The sequence below is a fragment of the Uloborus diversus genome, chromosome 1, assembly GCF_026930045.1.
Source record: "Uloborus diversus isolate 005 chromosome 1, Udiv.v.3.1, whole genome shotgun sequence".
NCBI lineage: Eukaryota > Metazoa > Arthropoda > Arachnida > Araneae > Uloboridae > Uloborus > Uloborus diversus.
In genome coordinates, this window is record NC_072731.1 from 15,772,180 (window position 1) to 15,789,608 (window position 17,429).

Consider the following 17,429-nt stretch of genomic DNA (forward strand, 5'->3'; position numbering starts at 1 on the left):
AATAAGTTTTTTTTTTAAATTTATTTAAGTGCGTTCCGCATGAAATGTCTACTTATTCTTGGCATCTCCTAATGAGTTATAAAACGTCACGGAGCTTCATGTAATCATTAATCAGTTAGTTCTGGGTTATTATTAAAAAGAATCTCATTAAAAACTGAAAAACCGAAACAAAATTGATCGAAATAGCTCATGTTGTCAGCTGATGCATTGTCTCTGGGGTTTGCCCCCTGTTTCGCCGACACTTAAAATTTCTTCCCTCTTAAAATATACCAAAAGATAAGATTGAAACCGAAAAAATTGGGGAATGAAATTTCGTAGCGGCGAAACGGCGGAGACACCGTCTCGGGAAAATTCTTCTCTGGTATTGTCTGTAATGTTGTAAAATCTATTGTTTTAATTGAGTTCTGAATTGAGGCAGTGAGAAGCAAAGGGATGTAAGTGGCAAAATTAAAAATTTAGAGATAACCAGTACAATGGTATATGAACCTCTCCTCTGTCTTGAGGCAAGAGATGGTACTAGTAACCGTGGTAGGTACTGTTACACAGCATAATTTAGAAAAACTTTTCAATGAAAGCCTACCTAGGACGTTATCTTTAAACGCGTTTTACTCAAAACTTTTGAAAATGTACACTTACATCCCTTTGCTTCTCACGGCTCAATTGGGCTTGTTGCATCGGTTGCAGAAACCAAATCCTTTAACTCAGTGTTGGTATTAGTGCTTCATTAGTATGGTATCCAGTGGCGTCGTTGCGGGGGGGGGGGGGTCACCCCGGTTGCCACCCGTCTGGGGCGTGACACCCAAAGTGGAATTTCAAATTTTTGAAAAATACAAATGTTTGAATTCAGAAAATTTCCCCCTATATTTTAATATTTATTCTATCAAGCGCGGTTGCATCACCAAGCAGGGGCGGGGTTGCTTGCGCTGGGAGACACCCTCTGGAGGAGGGAGGAGCTGATGTCAAATTGGATTCAAGAGTTTATGAAAATTATAAATACTTCAGTTCTGAATTTTTTCTCCAATATTTGAAATTTTTTTAAATCTATCAAGCAGAGTACCATCAATACGTGAGTGGGGGAGGGGGGTGCACCAGCTAACATATTTTAAGGGGTTGACACCTAAAATGCATTTCGGAGTTTCTGAAAAATTGAGCAATGATTCTAAAACTGTAAATAGAAATTAACTGTTGAGTTGTTTTAATTAAGTTTTTAGAGCTTCTATTCGGAAAAATTGTCGGTCCTCTGAACGTTGGGCCCCCGAGGTGGGGTCTGGAGTGGGGCCCCCGAACCTCTTCAGGCCAAAGACAGTTCAACATTCCTTTTAAAGACTAAAACTGAAACTTTTCCGGGCGTGAGCTCTCGCACCCCCCCCCCCTTCCTTCCCCCTCCCGTTACATAGCAAAAATTTGTCTAATGCAACATCGTTTTAAGAGCTACAATTTCGAAGCATTTCCAGGGGACTTCCCCCGAACCTCTTCTTCCCCAACATTATCAAAGCTAAAATGCCTTTTTAAAACCACAAATTAAAAAAAAAAAAAAAAAATCCGGAGGAGAGACTCCCAGACCCCCTTCCCCCTACTAAGGAGTGAATATTACACTCAGGATTACGTTCATGTTGTGCTAAACCAAAAAACTGAATCTCATTATTTTCCCCCGTGTTTGTGAAATAATTAAGTGGTTCTACACCCTCTTACTTTTTTGACTTCGCGACGGTCTTGCACATATGCGTCTAAGGGAAGCTATCTTTTGTACATTAGCCAACATAAAATGTAGTTTTTTTTTGCGTTTGTAGTTTGGGGGAGTGGGTGACCCTATAAATTACCGCCTTGGTTGTCACCCATGCTAGGTACACCACTGATTCTGTGTATTCTTTTTTGTAATGTTTTTAGAAGTTTATTTTAAAATCGCATCCAATGGGCTGACCCGTTAATTTTAGCACATTTTTGAGTGTTTCAAATTTATGAGTGATTCGCTTGTCAGAGAAATCCTGAAAACCAAATAACATAATTTTTTTAAAAAATACCAAGCACTTTTCATAATGCACTCAAAAGGACAAAATAACTTTTCTGGTTCAGAAAGGACAATTTAAGAATTCCTGTAGTTTTCGAAAATTCCAAGAAAATGACACCACAAACGAAGAAAAAGGTTGATCAAGTCATAGAGAGAATTTGTCATTATTATCTAGCTTTCAATCTTAACTTTGAGTGTTGAAACATGCATATTTTTCTTATTGGGAAAGTTTGGATTGAAATGACTAGAAACGCACTTTTCTTCGTTTGTGGTGTCATTTTCTTGGAATTTTCGAAAACTACTGGAATTCTTAAATTGTCCTTTCTGACCCAGAAAAGTTATTTTGTCCTTTTGAGTGCATTATGAAAAGTGACTCGTGGTAAATTTAGGTTTAATAAATTGAGAAAAAATCAGAATTGCCTTAAAATTTCATTTCAGTAGACTGTTAGATATCTTTCGAAAACACTGAAAATTGTAAGTTTCCATCATTAAAACTTTTTGAGTAAAGGATGCATAAAATTCAGCAATTTAACATTACGTGTATACATGGTACCGACTCCCTGAAAATTACTTGTGAAATTTCTTTTGTCTCTATTTTCTTGAAGTTATTCCTGATCAATTCTAAAAAAAAAAAAAAAAAAAAAAAAAAAACTTCAATTCTTGACTACAATTTGTAATGTACGCTCAAGACTGACTTTCCCAATCGTATTCTGCAGCAATTCATTTTTTTCCCCTAGCATTTTTTATTGTCAATACTCAGGGCCGGCTCTAGTAGTTTTGCCGCCTTAAGCGATATTGCCAAGTGCCCCCCCCCCCATTGAATAATAATGATAATATTAATTCGCAACTCCAACGAACTATAGGGGGCACTGAAGTCACTGTCTAATGGCGGAATTGAAAACTAAAACAAACGCACATGGTAACGAAGAAAATGCTAAAAGTGTTGTGATTTTTGTTCGTACGTATGATTTTTTCGCTTTATTCTTTTTAAATTAATTTTCAAAGTCTTGTGGATATTCTGGCCCACGTAGAAAGAAATGAGAATTCAAGAAGCATTACTAAACGTCAAACATTAATGCAAAGTACGTAGTTCATAGTTCTAAGCAGCCATTTTCACGATGTTGAATTCGATATTTATCAATTCTTGATAAAACTAAATAATAATTGTGGCCTGACAAGAATAACAATTAATGCTAGAAAATTTAATATGACATTACAAATTATTACCAAAAGAAGATGATACTTCTTTGCCTTGCTTTGGCTAGCACTTGTTTTCCATTTGTAGCTGAGTTATTTCTCTTGAATTCCCGAATCGGTTAATTTAAAAATTTTCTGTTTCGATTTTTCTAATTTCTGAGCTACGATTTAATTGTGTCATGTTATGCAAATCATCAACAAAATTCTCACGGATATATGGTGGTAGTTTTCTTTTCAGTTGATTAACCATTATTTCCTTTCACTTATCGAATTCTGTAATCTTACTACCATTTTATTCCACTCATGATAAAAATTAAAAATGATTTAACTAAAAACGCGAAATCTCGCCAAGGCTACTTTGCTAGCACAATACCAAAACTATATAACCCTAAACAAATTTGGCGATACCTTTCAGCTGAGAATAAAAGGAATAAAGTAAATTCTTTCTCGGTTATTCATTTTGTTCTACGATAATATATTCAAGAAAATATTTTGCATACTGTCCATTCCAACTAAATGCTGCTGTAAAATATGGTAAGTTTAATTAATTTAAGATTAAAAAAAACCCCCATATTCTTACAAATTCATACAAAACAATAAAATTTGTTACCTTGTATAACGTTATCCAAGTTTGTTAATCCAGTATTTTCGCTTTTACCAATTATTAAGGAAATAATGAAAACTAACATTATTTTGAGAAGCTCGAGAATACTACTAAGTGACGAATTAATTTCTGTAGCTGAAAGCAAACTAAGACACATCGATTGCGTTAATAAATACTCAGAACAAACTGCCTGTGTTTACGTCAACAGACACACGTGGAACGCTTCATTTGCAGTTTTGTAAATCACCGCAAGGTAGCGTATTCGAGCGCTGGAGTTCCGAATATATTAATAAAATGAAAACAATCGTTAAGTGCTTAAAATTTTAGTGAGTTTCTAGTTAAATTCAAAACTGGGCTTTGCATATCCAAGCACTGGTACCAACTTTAAATTATCTTTTTTAGCATTAAAGTAGTGCATCTAATGGCACTGAAACAAATATTAATATTTTCAAAATATTTTTAAATCACGCAATTTGTCGCCTCTAAAATCAAATTGAATTTCTTGTTAACTATGTCTTGCATATACAAGCACTGGTGCACACTCTAAATTGTTATTATTATTATTATTTTGGTACTGAAGTTGTGGGTGAATCTTATAGAGCTGAAACAGATATTCATACTTTAAAAAAAATATTTCAACTTCGAAATTTGCAGCCCTAGACTGCCGCCTACCCCAAGAGCCGGGCCTGCTTATACAATATCGCAGCTTTTTTCCTCTCGTTTTATTTGCAGTTTTTATAGTATGAATTAAACAAAATTTCTTGTACTTCTTTAGCATTGTAACATCTATTACCTGAAAAAAAGAAATTTTCTTGTATGATAAAAATATTTAAAAAAATAAATCATCTTTTTATCCTGTCTGTTAAGGTAAATTAAGCATTTTCTGGTCTATTGTTAGCAAAAATCTGGAAAACGATGCGTAATTACATTTCACCAGCCTGACGGAAGATATCATTAGGCCCTTCCCCCTCCCCCTTTCCTCCGCCCGCGGGCGTTGTGTTTTCTGCATTGTGTGTCCCGTGTTCCTATTCAGCGAAGCTTTATTGATCTTAAAAAGCTTGAGCTTGCTTCCTGGCTGGAGGTCGTTCAACTGTTTAAATAGTTTCTACTTAAATATTTCTTCTTTAATAGTGTTTATTTTCTTGGTTTAATAACATCTGCTGATAAAATGCTCAACTGTCCGTCGGATGTGTCATGTTTGTACAGCCACCGCTGTGGGAAGGAGAGGGGGGGGCATCGTGGTTGATTCAATTCATTATTTACTTTGTTGCAAACCAGGATAATAACCTTTTAATGCATAACATGATAATTCGAAGGAAAAGTGATTCATGAAAGTATGGCAGATCGTTGCTTAGCAATAAGGGGCTGTTTACGAATGATGTCACGCTTTGGGGGGGGGACATGAAATTGTGACAGTTTGTGACAAGGAGTAAGGGTAACAAGAAGTGTGACAACAAACATTTTTCAATGAGATTATATTTGTGAAAAATGGCGTGACACGTGACAAAGAGGAGAAAGGAGGGGGTATGGTAAAATGTAACACTTTGTGACACGGGGGGGGGGGGGCGAAGGGAGGATCAAAAATGCTAAAAAAAATGGCGACATTATTTATGGACAGCCATAACTTGGATTTCTTTGAGAAGAAAAAAAATTTTTTTTTTTTGGAATGAGGTGTTTTTTATTGGATATGAACTCATGCCTAGTTATAAGCTCTCCTCGCTATATCGCCTCGGTAAATTCCTGCTACATGACCATTTCGAAGACTCAGAGCTGCTTGAAGCATCATAAGCCTGTTTTCTAAGTCAGAGAAATTTGTGTAAAATTTGTTACACGCTGTAGGTTTTTTTTTTTTTTTTGCTCAGAAAAGTTTGCCGAAATGCAACTTAAGGTAATAAAATAATGAAGAGTTCAATTCAGTGTCACAATAAAATGATTTTTGGGAACTGAGCTTTGAATTTCAAAAACATGTATTTTAATTAATTTTCATTTTGAAATATGGCATGAAATAACACACATGACATCAACTTTCTCCTTTCAATATAATGATTATCTATTCAGTGGACAGACCCTGATCTACTTATAGTATGGTGCAAATAGACCGAAAAAAGGCCTAACCTCAACATCCAAAGTAAAAGTTTCCCGTCAACTCCAAATTGTTGTATACTGTCCACATATTGTTTGGTAAAAAGTTACACCGTTTTCAGCGTCGGGTTTTGGGGGGAGGGGGGGGGGAAGAAGTTGGTAAATTAGTAGTTTTTATCAGTTTTTCCTAAATATTTAGAAAACTATGGTGTTTAGCGCGAAAAGTGAAATATACAAAATAATCTACACTAAATTACGAACAAAATGGTCCTAAACATTATTTTGTAAAGTGAACGGTTGCAGAGTTACGATAGGTGAAAAATAGAAATTTTTCGTATTTTTTAGATTTTTCGGAAAAAAATTCATTATCACTCAGGAAACTAATTTTTTGTATGAGGAGTGTTTTGTAAAAGCAAATTGCGATTTATGGGGCAGGTGGTATGTTTGTGATTAGCCCTTGAAGAAATGACAATCTCACCACCTATTCAAGGGGCTCTACTTTTAAGGGAAAAGAAGCATTCATGGACCGCGGTTATATAAATCTGCGGCACGGAGAAACCCAAACTTTCTCTAGACAATGCCGCAATAAGAATGAATATATTTTAAACATAGATGATTTTAAATTATAAAAATTCATAACAATTATGATTTATAGTTATATTATTTTTAATAATAACATTTTTATTATAAGTGCAGCTTTTGAAGTTTTTTCTTCAGAAAATAGGCATATTTGCCTGTATATTACAACCATATTTTATCAAACTTTTGACATTCATAAACGATTTCAATACTAATGTTTAATAAAAATGTAGAACGTTGAATGTAACATATTGTGATGAAAAGTATTCACCAGGATTCAGTCCTCTTCAAGCATACCACCGTCCTCTTCTAGATCTTCGTCTATGATATTAGTGCCCCTGTTATTACTTCCTAGACCTGAGCAATTACTGCACATGCTTGAGCAGTTTAGACCACTACTTCGGCATTCGCAGTTATGGACGCATTCTGCTTTTTAAACGCGCTCGCGCACTATGAGGGAAAGTAATTCCTAAGGAGTTGCAGAAGGCATTGTTGTAATTGGTCTCAGGTATTCACCAATCTTCTTCCACTCCCACTGGAGGTAAATTCTTTTCCTCATCCAGCCTCTGGTGAACCTGGTGGTAGGTTCTATATGAATGATGCCTGGTAGCTGTTGAAGTGAGGGTAAGACAACTTGAACAATGAATGCATGGGCTGCTTTGCAATAGCCTGCAAGTAACACTGGTAGCGACAGCTATCTAGATCTTCAGTATTCTTTGCTCCAAACATCGCAAGAAAGAAATACTTTCCTGCGTCAGCCACCGCACTGGGGTCAGCTTTGGAACCGTTAAAGACTTAGAAGCTTCGTACGAAGAGCGTTGTTGGCTTACACTTACCTATACGGTGAAATGTTTCCTTTCTTGTAGAAAGATGGTACAATGTCACATCCTGTGAAGGGGTATATTGCAAAGAGTACACCCTTTATATCTCCAATGCTTCGCTGAATGTCCAAAACAGTGCACACCTTCTCCTGCTGATTGCCTTTCTTTGGTACCACCATTTTCAATTTGTTTTCTGATGGTGTGTGAACATTCAATAAGACTAGTAAGTTCATGTCATCACCAATCACACAAGCTTCAACTCCATTCTTAGCTTTATCGATCGCTGTTAAAACTATAAATAAGTCATCGTTCACCCGATGCTTGATGAACTGCGCAACCGCCTCTTTGCAAGTACATTGTCAGGAGAGAAATTAGGCCCATTTTGTTCTTAGTGTTAGCTAGAAATTCACTTTGGTTGACAGTTACATCGATTTGAGTCTTCAACTTTGACTTCAATGTTAGTCGTAGAACGTGATCTACATAATTGTTCTTCATCTTTTGTGGTTCCTTGCTCGTATTCATCAAAAACAAGTTGCTGGCCTATAATGAGCAATTACGTAATTTATGTATTGCTCGCAAATCTGTCTGAAGGTTGCTAGGAAACATCAGAAAACACGATGAAGAAGGTGATCTTCATCAATGATGTAGGACGCTTTTTCTAAATAAGGGGTCACCGATGATTCATTTGAATCTGGAACCAAAACAGACACCATTGATTTGCTCCCCTTCCTTATCAAGCCAGATTCGTCGAACAAGGGTGGAGGATATGCACGTACTTCGAATTAAAATACAGTCGAGCCCGCTTATTAGAATATCGGTTAAAAGAATATCCCGCTTAATGTAATACATTTTCAATGCACCAAACCAATGTAATGTGGTTGTTTTTATCTCGGTTTTTGGAATATCCCGCTTATTAGAATATTTTTTCGTGGCAAAACGGCTATCCACTTAAGCGGGTTCAACAGTATTTCTTAAAGTCTCTCATATTTTCTTTCAGTGCACACCATCCGATGTGAAAGAGTATTAGGCAGGAGTGTGCGTGTATTCAAGTAAAATTTTTTGAAGGTAGTGTGAAATTTTCTGAAACTATGAGGAAGCTCGACCCTTCTCCCTCTCCAGTAAAAACTCTTCAAATATGCATACAAAAATCATTTAAATCATTGATGAAAATTATTTTTAAAGTTTTTTTTAAAATAATTTTTCAGTTTTAGAATGTGTTGTCGGCCCAAAAGTTTTGGAAATTTCTGAAATTTCGGATGTCAAACACCCCTGGTATTAGGGTTCACACATACAGTGGTGTTGTTAATTATCATAGACTTGGTAATAGAGGCTAGAAACTGAACAGCTAACTTTCTTTTCAAGTGTATCTCTGAATGTTTTCCTCTCAATTTTTTTTGAAGCTAGTAGTCTAACTTCAAGTGCTTCATCACAGTTCACGAAAATTGCAGAAAACCGGTTCTCGTTCCCAGTATTTCTAAGTTTCTAACTCCATGTGGTGCCTCTTAGTTTCTTTTAGACTAGAATACGATTGTACAATATTACTTTTTAATAAAATTGTTTAGTTATTTCTGTTTACGAAGTAGTTAGAATTGCATTTTTCCAAAAAATCTTAAAAATGCGAAAATTTTCTACTTTTACACCCGCCGTAACTTTGGAACCGTTCACTTAACACAATAATGTTTAGGACCATTTTGTTCGTAATTTAGTGTAGATTATTTTGCATATTGCACTTTTCGCGCTAAACACCATAGTTTTCTAAATATTTCGGCAAAACTGATAAAAACTACTAATTTACCAACTTCTTCCCCCCCTCCCCCCAAAACCCAACGCTGAAAACGGTGTAACTTTTTACCAAACATTATGTGGACAGTATACAGCAATTTGGAGTTGACGGGAAACTTTTACTTTGGATGTTGAGGTTTATGTCTAATTGCACTGTACTATTAGTCGTAATACCAGCTGAACAAAACAAAAAAAAAAGCGATTTTGGTCTTTTTTCCCCTTTGCCCTTAAAATGCATTTCACTTTGATTTTAAAACATTTTTTTTTTTAATTCGGGATTGTTTACTTTGATTTCAACAGGAAAGTTCTTGTGCGGGAATTGTCCATAAATTGTCACACCTTTTTCAATTTTTTTATTTTATCACATCACCCCCCCCCCCCACACACACACACATTGGCGTATATAGACGATCATTTAAGGTGGAGCGAATGACTTATGCATTATATAATTTTATCATGTAATTTAGTTTTATAGTGTTTTGGGGGCTCATTTTTGCTGTTATTGTATTCTTGAAGTGTTTTTACATTTTTTTGAGTTAAGCCTAACATGTGGTGATCTCCTGATTTTTGATTTTGTGTGCTTTCTTTAGGGTGTAGCAACTCTGTTTGTTTATTTACTGCTGTGTTTAGTATTTATTCTGTGTTTTTTGCATTTTTTATCTTTCTGATTTGCCTTCTGGAATATATTCACTGAGTAGAAATGGTTGTTATATGCATTATGAAAGAGGTAAAGAGTGGGAAGGGGGACAGGTGGATCTCTTGTGACTTATGTCATATGTTCTGCCTGTATAAGGGTGAGAATGATTCTGTTTTTGAGGAGTATCATATTTGCACTAAATATGCTGAACTCTCAGACTTAAGACTTCAGATGCTAACTTTGGAAGCCCAGTTAGCATTAGGTTGTTGGCCAGTTGTAGTGGGTATAAATGTTCCAGACATTCAGGGGGAAGTTTTAAATGAGGAGTTAGACTGGGAAGCCAAGGGTGTAATTTTGGGGGACTCTATGGTAAAGGAGGTGGGTAACACAGTTGAGAGAGTAAAACGTAAGGTGGCTAGTTTTTGTTTACCAGGGGCTCGGGTAAAAGACGTTAATAAGGTTGCTGAAAAGAAGTGAGTATTCAATAAGGAGAACATGGTTACTTTGTGGGTGGGAACAAATGATGTAGGCCGCAGTAAAAATGAGGAGTTTTCTAAGGAATGGGAATCCCTGTTGGATAAAGCAACCAGCTTTTCCTCGAAGGTCCTAGTGGTTGGTTTGCTTCCCAGGTATGGAGTGCGTGGGAGCTGGCTAAATCAACATGCTAGGTGTATGAACCTGCTACTCAAGTCAATTTGCGAAAAGCGCAGTATCAAGTTCATCAATGTGTGGAGTCATTGTAAACGGGATTGGATTGCTAGAGATGGCCTGCATCTGAGCTCTATAGGGGTCAAAATGGTTAGTGGATTAATTTTAGAAACTTCGGAGTCAAAGAACTGAAATGGAATGGAGGGCATGGTTCAAGCATCAGGTATCGAGAGGATGAAAAATTTTTGGGTATTATTGGAAACAGAAATAAAGTGTCGAACAAGAGTATTAATTTTAACAATTGTGATTTAGGAAAGGTAAGGGTGTTAAATAAAAGCAATTTAGGCATGCTTAAAGTTTTCTATACCAAAGCTCGCAGTATTAGGAACAAGATGGTTGAATTGAAAAGCAAAGTTATAGATGAGAAGTTGGATGTGTTTGGAATTACAGAGACATGGGCTACCAAATCTGATGCAGAGTTATTACATATTGCTGGGTATAATTTGTTCCGACAAGATAGAGTAGGAAAAAGAGGTGGTGGTATTTCATTTTATGTTAGAGACAATTTCATTTGCAATGAATTGGTCATAAATGATAAACCTACTGCTATTGATATGGTTTGGCTGGAGTTGATGAGAAATAACGGCAAAAAACTACGCTTTGGAAACATTTATAGCCACCTAATTCAAACCGGGGACAAGATGAACAGATGTATCATATTATTAGTGATATGTCCAGCAAGGGATCAGTTATCATAACAGGTTATTTCAATTTTCCGGGTATTGATTGGAATAATTTTTATCCTGGTAATGACAAAGAAGAGGAATTTTTAAAAGTAATTGGTGACTGTTTCTTAGATCAAGTTGTAACTCGGGGAACTCGAGAGGAGGCGATTTTGGATCTAGTTTTTTGTAACATAGGAAGTTTTGTTCAGGGATTGTGTGTAGGAGATCATATTGGAAATAGTAATCATAACAGCATTAGGTTCCGGATTAAATATGAACTGTACAAAGATGATAATTTTAGGTTTGTGCCCAATTTCTGAAGCACTGATTTTGTTGCACTTAGGCAGAGCTTGAAAGAGGTTTTTTCATCAGGATTGGAAAATAGCGATGTAAATCAGCAGTGGACAGAATTTAAGAAAAACTTGCTAAAATGGTTGGGGATTATGCTCCATTTAGGAGAAAAGGTGTTATTACCAAAAATGGCCCATTGGGTTCTCCCGGGAGACTGAAGAAGCTCTAAATTATAAACAAGCTGCTTTTCATCAGTTTATAGAAGCTGGTCAGAGTTCGGAGAGGCTCCAGTATGGTAAGGAAAGGCGAAATTTTAAGTATTTGCTACGGATTCAGAAAAGAGAATTGGAGCAAAGGCTAGCAGATGACATTGATGGAAACCCTAAAAGGTTTTTTGCTTACTCTAATTCTGGGAAAGCTCGAAACAGTCAAATAAGGCCATTAATTGATGAGTATGGAAATTTCATCCGAAACGATATAGGGATATTGCAAATGTTCTAAATAACTTTTTTCCCAGTGTGTTTAACAATAACTGTATCTCAACAGTTGACACTAACAAGACACAAGCTATTATACAGCTGGAGGATTTTGTATTTTCCAGGGAGGAGGTTCTATTTCATTTGAAAAAGATAAAAGCAACTAAAACTCTGGGACCAGACAATATTTATTCAAACATTTTAGTTGAATGTGCAGAGGAATTAGTGGATGTTATTTTAAATATTTTCCATGTTTCTTATAACTCGGGGACAGTGCCAGAGGACTGGAAGCTGGCTAACATAACGCCACTCTTCAAGAAGGGGTCTAAAGTTAATGCTGGAAATTATAGACTTGTAAGTCTGACTTCAGTTATTTGTAAGATTTTTGAAACTTTGATAAAAATTAAGATCATGAAGTTCTTAGAGACTAATAGTTTGTTGACTAGTTTGCAGTATGGTTTCAGGAAAGGTAAATCCTGTGCTACTAATTTATTGCATTTCTATGACAAGGTTACTTCAGCTTTAGATAACATAAAATGTGTGGATGTTGTTTATATTGATTTTCAAAAAGCTTTTGACAAGGTACCGGATGTTGCTCTTCTCAGCAAACTATGACATAGGAATAGGAGGAAAAACTTTACTTTGGGTTGGAAATTAGCTCACTTGTAGGAAACAAAGAGTTGTGAGAGGAAATCATTCTAAATGGAGTGATGTTTTAAGCAGGGTTCCTCAAGGATCAGTTTTAGGGCCTCTTTTGTTTATTTTCTTTATGAATGACATCAATGATAATATTTCTGGAAGCATGAATTATTTTGCTGATGATGTATAAGTGACGGGGATTGTCGAAAATGAAGAACAAATAAAACAGCTTCAAGAGGATTTAGATCATATTACTAAGTGGGCGTATAAATGGGGTATGGCAGTTAATGTAGGGAAATGTCAAGTGCTACACTTAGGTCATGGAAATAAGCGTACTAGTTATCATTTACAGGGTTCAGTCATTAGTCAGGCAGAAAATTTTATGGATCTGGGTATTTTAATAAATCAGGACTTCAAGTTTAGTGAACAGGGCAGCATTGCAAGTAACAAAGCCAACAAAATGCTTGGGTTTATCAATAGATCTATTTCAAACAAATCTAAGAAGGTTCTTCTGCCTTTATATAGGAGTATAGTGAGACCTCATTTTTGGAGTGCAGTAGACTCCCGATTATCCGCGAGCGGTTTATCCGCGGGGCGGATTATCCGCAAATCAATCAACAATCACGAACATGTATTTTCGCAGTGAAAAGCGAATACGAGTGACTGTTTTTTTTTTTTTTTTTTTGAAAAATTGTAAATTTACTCTGAGTTGTTAATTGATTGATTTAATTTAATTTATTATTATTATTTTTTTTTTTTTTTTTTTGCGTTCTTCATGGTACATACACTTGTTTGTTATTGATGTTGAGTTCGGTTGTGCAAAAATACAAAACATTTGCACTGTACTCTATATATATTTTCACTGTTTGCAGAAAGTATTATGCATCAATAAAGTAAAGAATTTGAGATAGGACAATTTTTACCTGATTTGTCCCCCATTTTAGTCTTTTTGCGGTTATCCGCGTTTTTATTATCCGCGGCACTTGTGCCACCCAATTCCGCGGATAATTGGGAGTTTACTGTATGCTGTTCAGTTTTGGTCGCCTTATCTGAAGAAAGATATTTCTGTATTGGAAAGGGTTCAAAGAAGGGTAACTAGACTAGTAAGGGGACTTTCAGATTTAGATTATGATACCAGACTTAACAGGCTTAACATGTATAGCCTGGAGCAAAGGAGAGTCAGAGGGGACATGCTTCAGTTATTTAAATTTATCAAAATGAAAGATGTCAATGGATTAAATTTTTGCATGGAAAACAGGACAAGGGATCATTATTTTATGCTATTTAAATCTCAGGCTAACTTGTAAATCAGGAAAAAAACTACTTCAGTAGGGTCATGGGCACTTGGAACAGCCTACCAGAAGAGGCGGTAATGAGCAAGGGGGTGGATAGCTTTAAAAGGGCAATTGATCTTCATTAAGGACTAATTAATTGACTAGGACCAGCCTAGCTTGGCCCAGAGCCTGTTGCTGGTTGTCACATTTGTATTTATTTGTATAACACTGGCGGGATCACTAATGAAAATACAAAAAACAGAGGTAAATGACTGAAGTATAAGATAAATAAATACATTTGTGCTGCATAGTCAAGTGAAAAATAACAACGTCAAAACGCACAAATTACAGAATTACTGCAGACACGTGTTTGGCGTTATAAGGAGCGCCTTTTTCAATCCAAAAAGTAATGAGTTTATAGATGAAAAGACATCCGACAAAAGCTGTCGGATGTCTTATCATCCATAAGCTCATTACTTCTTGCATGAATAAGGCGTTCCTTGTAATGCCAAAACTGAAGCATGTCGCTTATCCTTATAATAGTTTTTAGAGTGTAAAAGCATGAAAAAAAAAACAAAAGACAGAAGAAGAATCCCTATCAGTATTTTGGATCCATTATCTAATTCAAATCCTTCAACTTTTGATTCGTTTGAGGAATCGGGAGCTATTTTCAGTAGTCATTTCAGTCTTCAATTGCGCTTTTTTCCTTGTAAAAGAAAGCTTGCAACAAGGGTGCCTGTATGGGGCGGGGGAGTGGGAGCTCAAGCCCTCCCCCTCCCCCTCAGAAATTAGAACTTCCTTGCTTTTAGTACTTTTTCTTTGCAAACATGGAAAAACATTTCTTCTCCAGCCATTAATGAATAAATATTAAAAATGTCAAATTTTAATAATTCTAATCTGTACTAAAATCGGTTTCCATGGGGAAAATATCTGAGCCCCCCCCCCCCCTTACAATTTAGCATATGGGCGCCCTTGGCTTGCAACATCAAGATAGCATCTGTTTTTTACCAGTTTTGGTTCTGAACATAAGGAAATTAGTCAGGAGAATGATTATTACAAAAACTGGAGTTGTAAGTAAAATTTGAAGACGGTTATGGATTTGTTAGTTGGTTAAGCTATTTAAAATAGGGTTGTGAGTTCTCCTCCGAAAAATTTGTTTTAAAAACGCAATTTTCGACGATCTTTGGTGGTATTAGTCTGGGAAGGAGAGGTTTGGAGACTCTTCTCCTTAATTTTTCAAAATCAAGGGCTTAAAAGCTTGATTGTTGTCCATCTTTGGCGGTGTGAAGGGAAGAGATGAGATTTAGTAACTCACCACAGTCAGTTTTTGATATTGGAGCCCCACAATCACACCTTTCGAAGATTTTTAGTTATGCTATGGAATGAGAAAGGGAGGTAAAATTTTCTACTTAGAACTTTGTGTCCCCTCTATGATTTTTCTCCTTTGCAAAATATTTTTTTTCCTCTGTGAAATAATTTTTTTTTTCTTTAGAATGACTACTAATTAATTTTTAGATGTTTGTAAGATTCTTTTAACCTTTGTGTTGCAGGTCTGCGCTGCAAACTCTGCATAAAGCCAGTTCAAAGGCGAGGGAGTACAACTATTTCAAATGTGGTGGAACGCATCACTGGGTTGATTACTATGAAAAGCGAATCGAATCCGATCGATCATGCCTCAACGAATGGTAAGTTGAATTTTTCTTTTATGAAAATAAATAATACAAAAATGATTGGGAAATGTACCTACTTTAATTTGCTTAACTTTGTGGAAGAAAAATTAATGTTAGCCCCCCCCCCCCACACACACACACACAAAGAAAAAAACCTTGCCAGTAAAGCTAAGGTAATAACTATAAAGAACACCCCCCCCCCCTCCCGCCGCTCATATGCAGGGGTGATATGACCAACCAGATTTCCGACACTTTCATCTCCGAAAATACAAGAAATCATGTATTTTTCGTTAAGCTTTTACCTCCCCATCTCCGATTTTCCCTTTACTCCAAATTTTCGGCAATTATGTGGGTGATTGTTAATAATATTCACCGTTCAGATCCGTTAATACACGATTAAAAACTATTTTTCTTTAATAAATTCTTCTATTTGCCGTTTTTATCCCTCTTTTTTAAAAAATGCGATCTTTGCATCCGAAATGAGAATGGAATTTTTCTCAGTTTTGATGTTTAACTACCCATTGTTAAGAGGTTAATAAATGAAGTACCTTTGTATTCTCATTAAAGAACATAAATTAAAAACGTTTGAGTGAAATTCTTTGCTCTTAAGCGAGTCAAAAGTTAAAATTTGAATTTGGATTTTGCTTCAATTACTGCTAGTCATTGATGATATGCTTACCGTAGAGTTTTGAAATGATTTCCAAAGAAATTTTACTTAAATTCATTTGTATGCCGATTTTACACTTTTAACGCCTTCATTTTGTAAATCGCGATCTCTTTACATCCACTATGGGAATCGGGTTTTTCATATTTTTATTGTTTACCATACTTTTTTAAGAGGCAAACAAATAAAATTAGTTTTTTTTTTTTAATTAAATCATTAAATTAAAAAGTTTTAAACAAAATTCCATGCTTTTAAAGAGTGTCAAAAGTTAAATGCTGAATCTCTAGCTAAATTTTATTTTTGTTTTAATTTTTGTATCTTAATACATGCATAACATCTCTTGTTAGTATTTCACTTCCATGGTAATAAATATGTGAAATCTTTGAATCAGTTCCTTTTTTTTAAGGAATAAAAAAATTAAAGTCTTGTCTCTAGTTAAACTCTTTTCAATATTTCCAGTAGCAAGTGCAATTTTCATTACTTTAAAAATATTTGTAAAAGACAAACAAAATTACTTATTTTTCAATCATATAACTGTAAAAGTAGCTAACAGAAGAAATATGAGTAAAACAGTTAAAGCTATTTTAAACCCATTAAAATTGCTAGATGTGTAAACTGAAATATTAGGTATAAATAATGAAAGAAACATTTAATTTTAAGTCTACATATTGTAATTATATTATAAGAAATTAAAGAGTGATTTGAGGATGTGTGTGCATTTCCTATTTTGAAGACTTTAGTTTGTGCTAATTGAAAATATCGGATAGATATCAAAATATCGGATATTTTTGAAAATATCATATTTTCGAGTCCTGAGTATAACTTTGATTTAATGGTTTCCTCAATTTAGTAATACATTTCACTGATCCGGATTTGACTGTATAAATGTCTATACTCCTTGATTTAATGATATCCTTGACTTAACCATAAATTTTTTTCAGTCCCTTGACAATCGTTAAATCGAGGTTAAACTGTATATTTGAAAAAAAAAAAGAACGTTGGCTTAAAAATTCCCCCACCCCCTCCCTCCATTTTCTCTTTAAAACTTTCTGGTATTTTTTCAGAAACTCACAATCACATATGATCTAAATACAGGGGTAGGAGTTATCCTATAAATCCTAAAATTTTAAATTTTATCCTAAAATTCCCAAAATTCGGGTTTTGTCCAAAAATTCCTAAAATTTTTATTTTTTATTCCCTATTTCTGCAGAAAAATAGAATCCAACCTAAAAATGAAACTTTTCATGATGATATGTCTATATTTTAGGATAAAATGAACTTGATAGAAATTAAGAAATTTTCTCTAAAAAAGAAACTTATGCTGCTGCTGCG

General features: G+C 35.2%; 1 protein-coding gene across 1 annotated transcript in view; it reads left to right on the plus strand.

The window, feature by feature from the left end:
* LOC129228211 (uncharacterized) overlaps positions 1-17,429 on the plus strand; it is a 192,646-nt gene that overhangs the window by 139,251 nt on the left and 35,966 nt on the right. Inside the window, exon 7 of the mRNA XM_054862878.1 lies at positions 15,314-15,448. Coding sequence (XP_054718853.1) covers positions 15,314-15,448 — 135 coding nt within the window. The remainder of the gene's footprint in view (positions 1-15,313; positions 15,449-17,429) is intronic.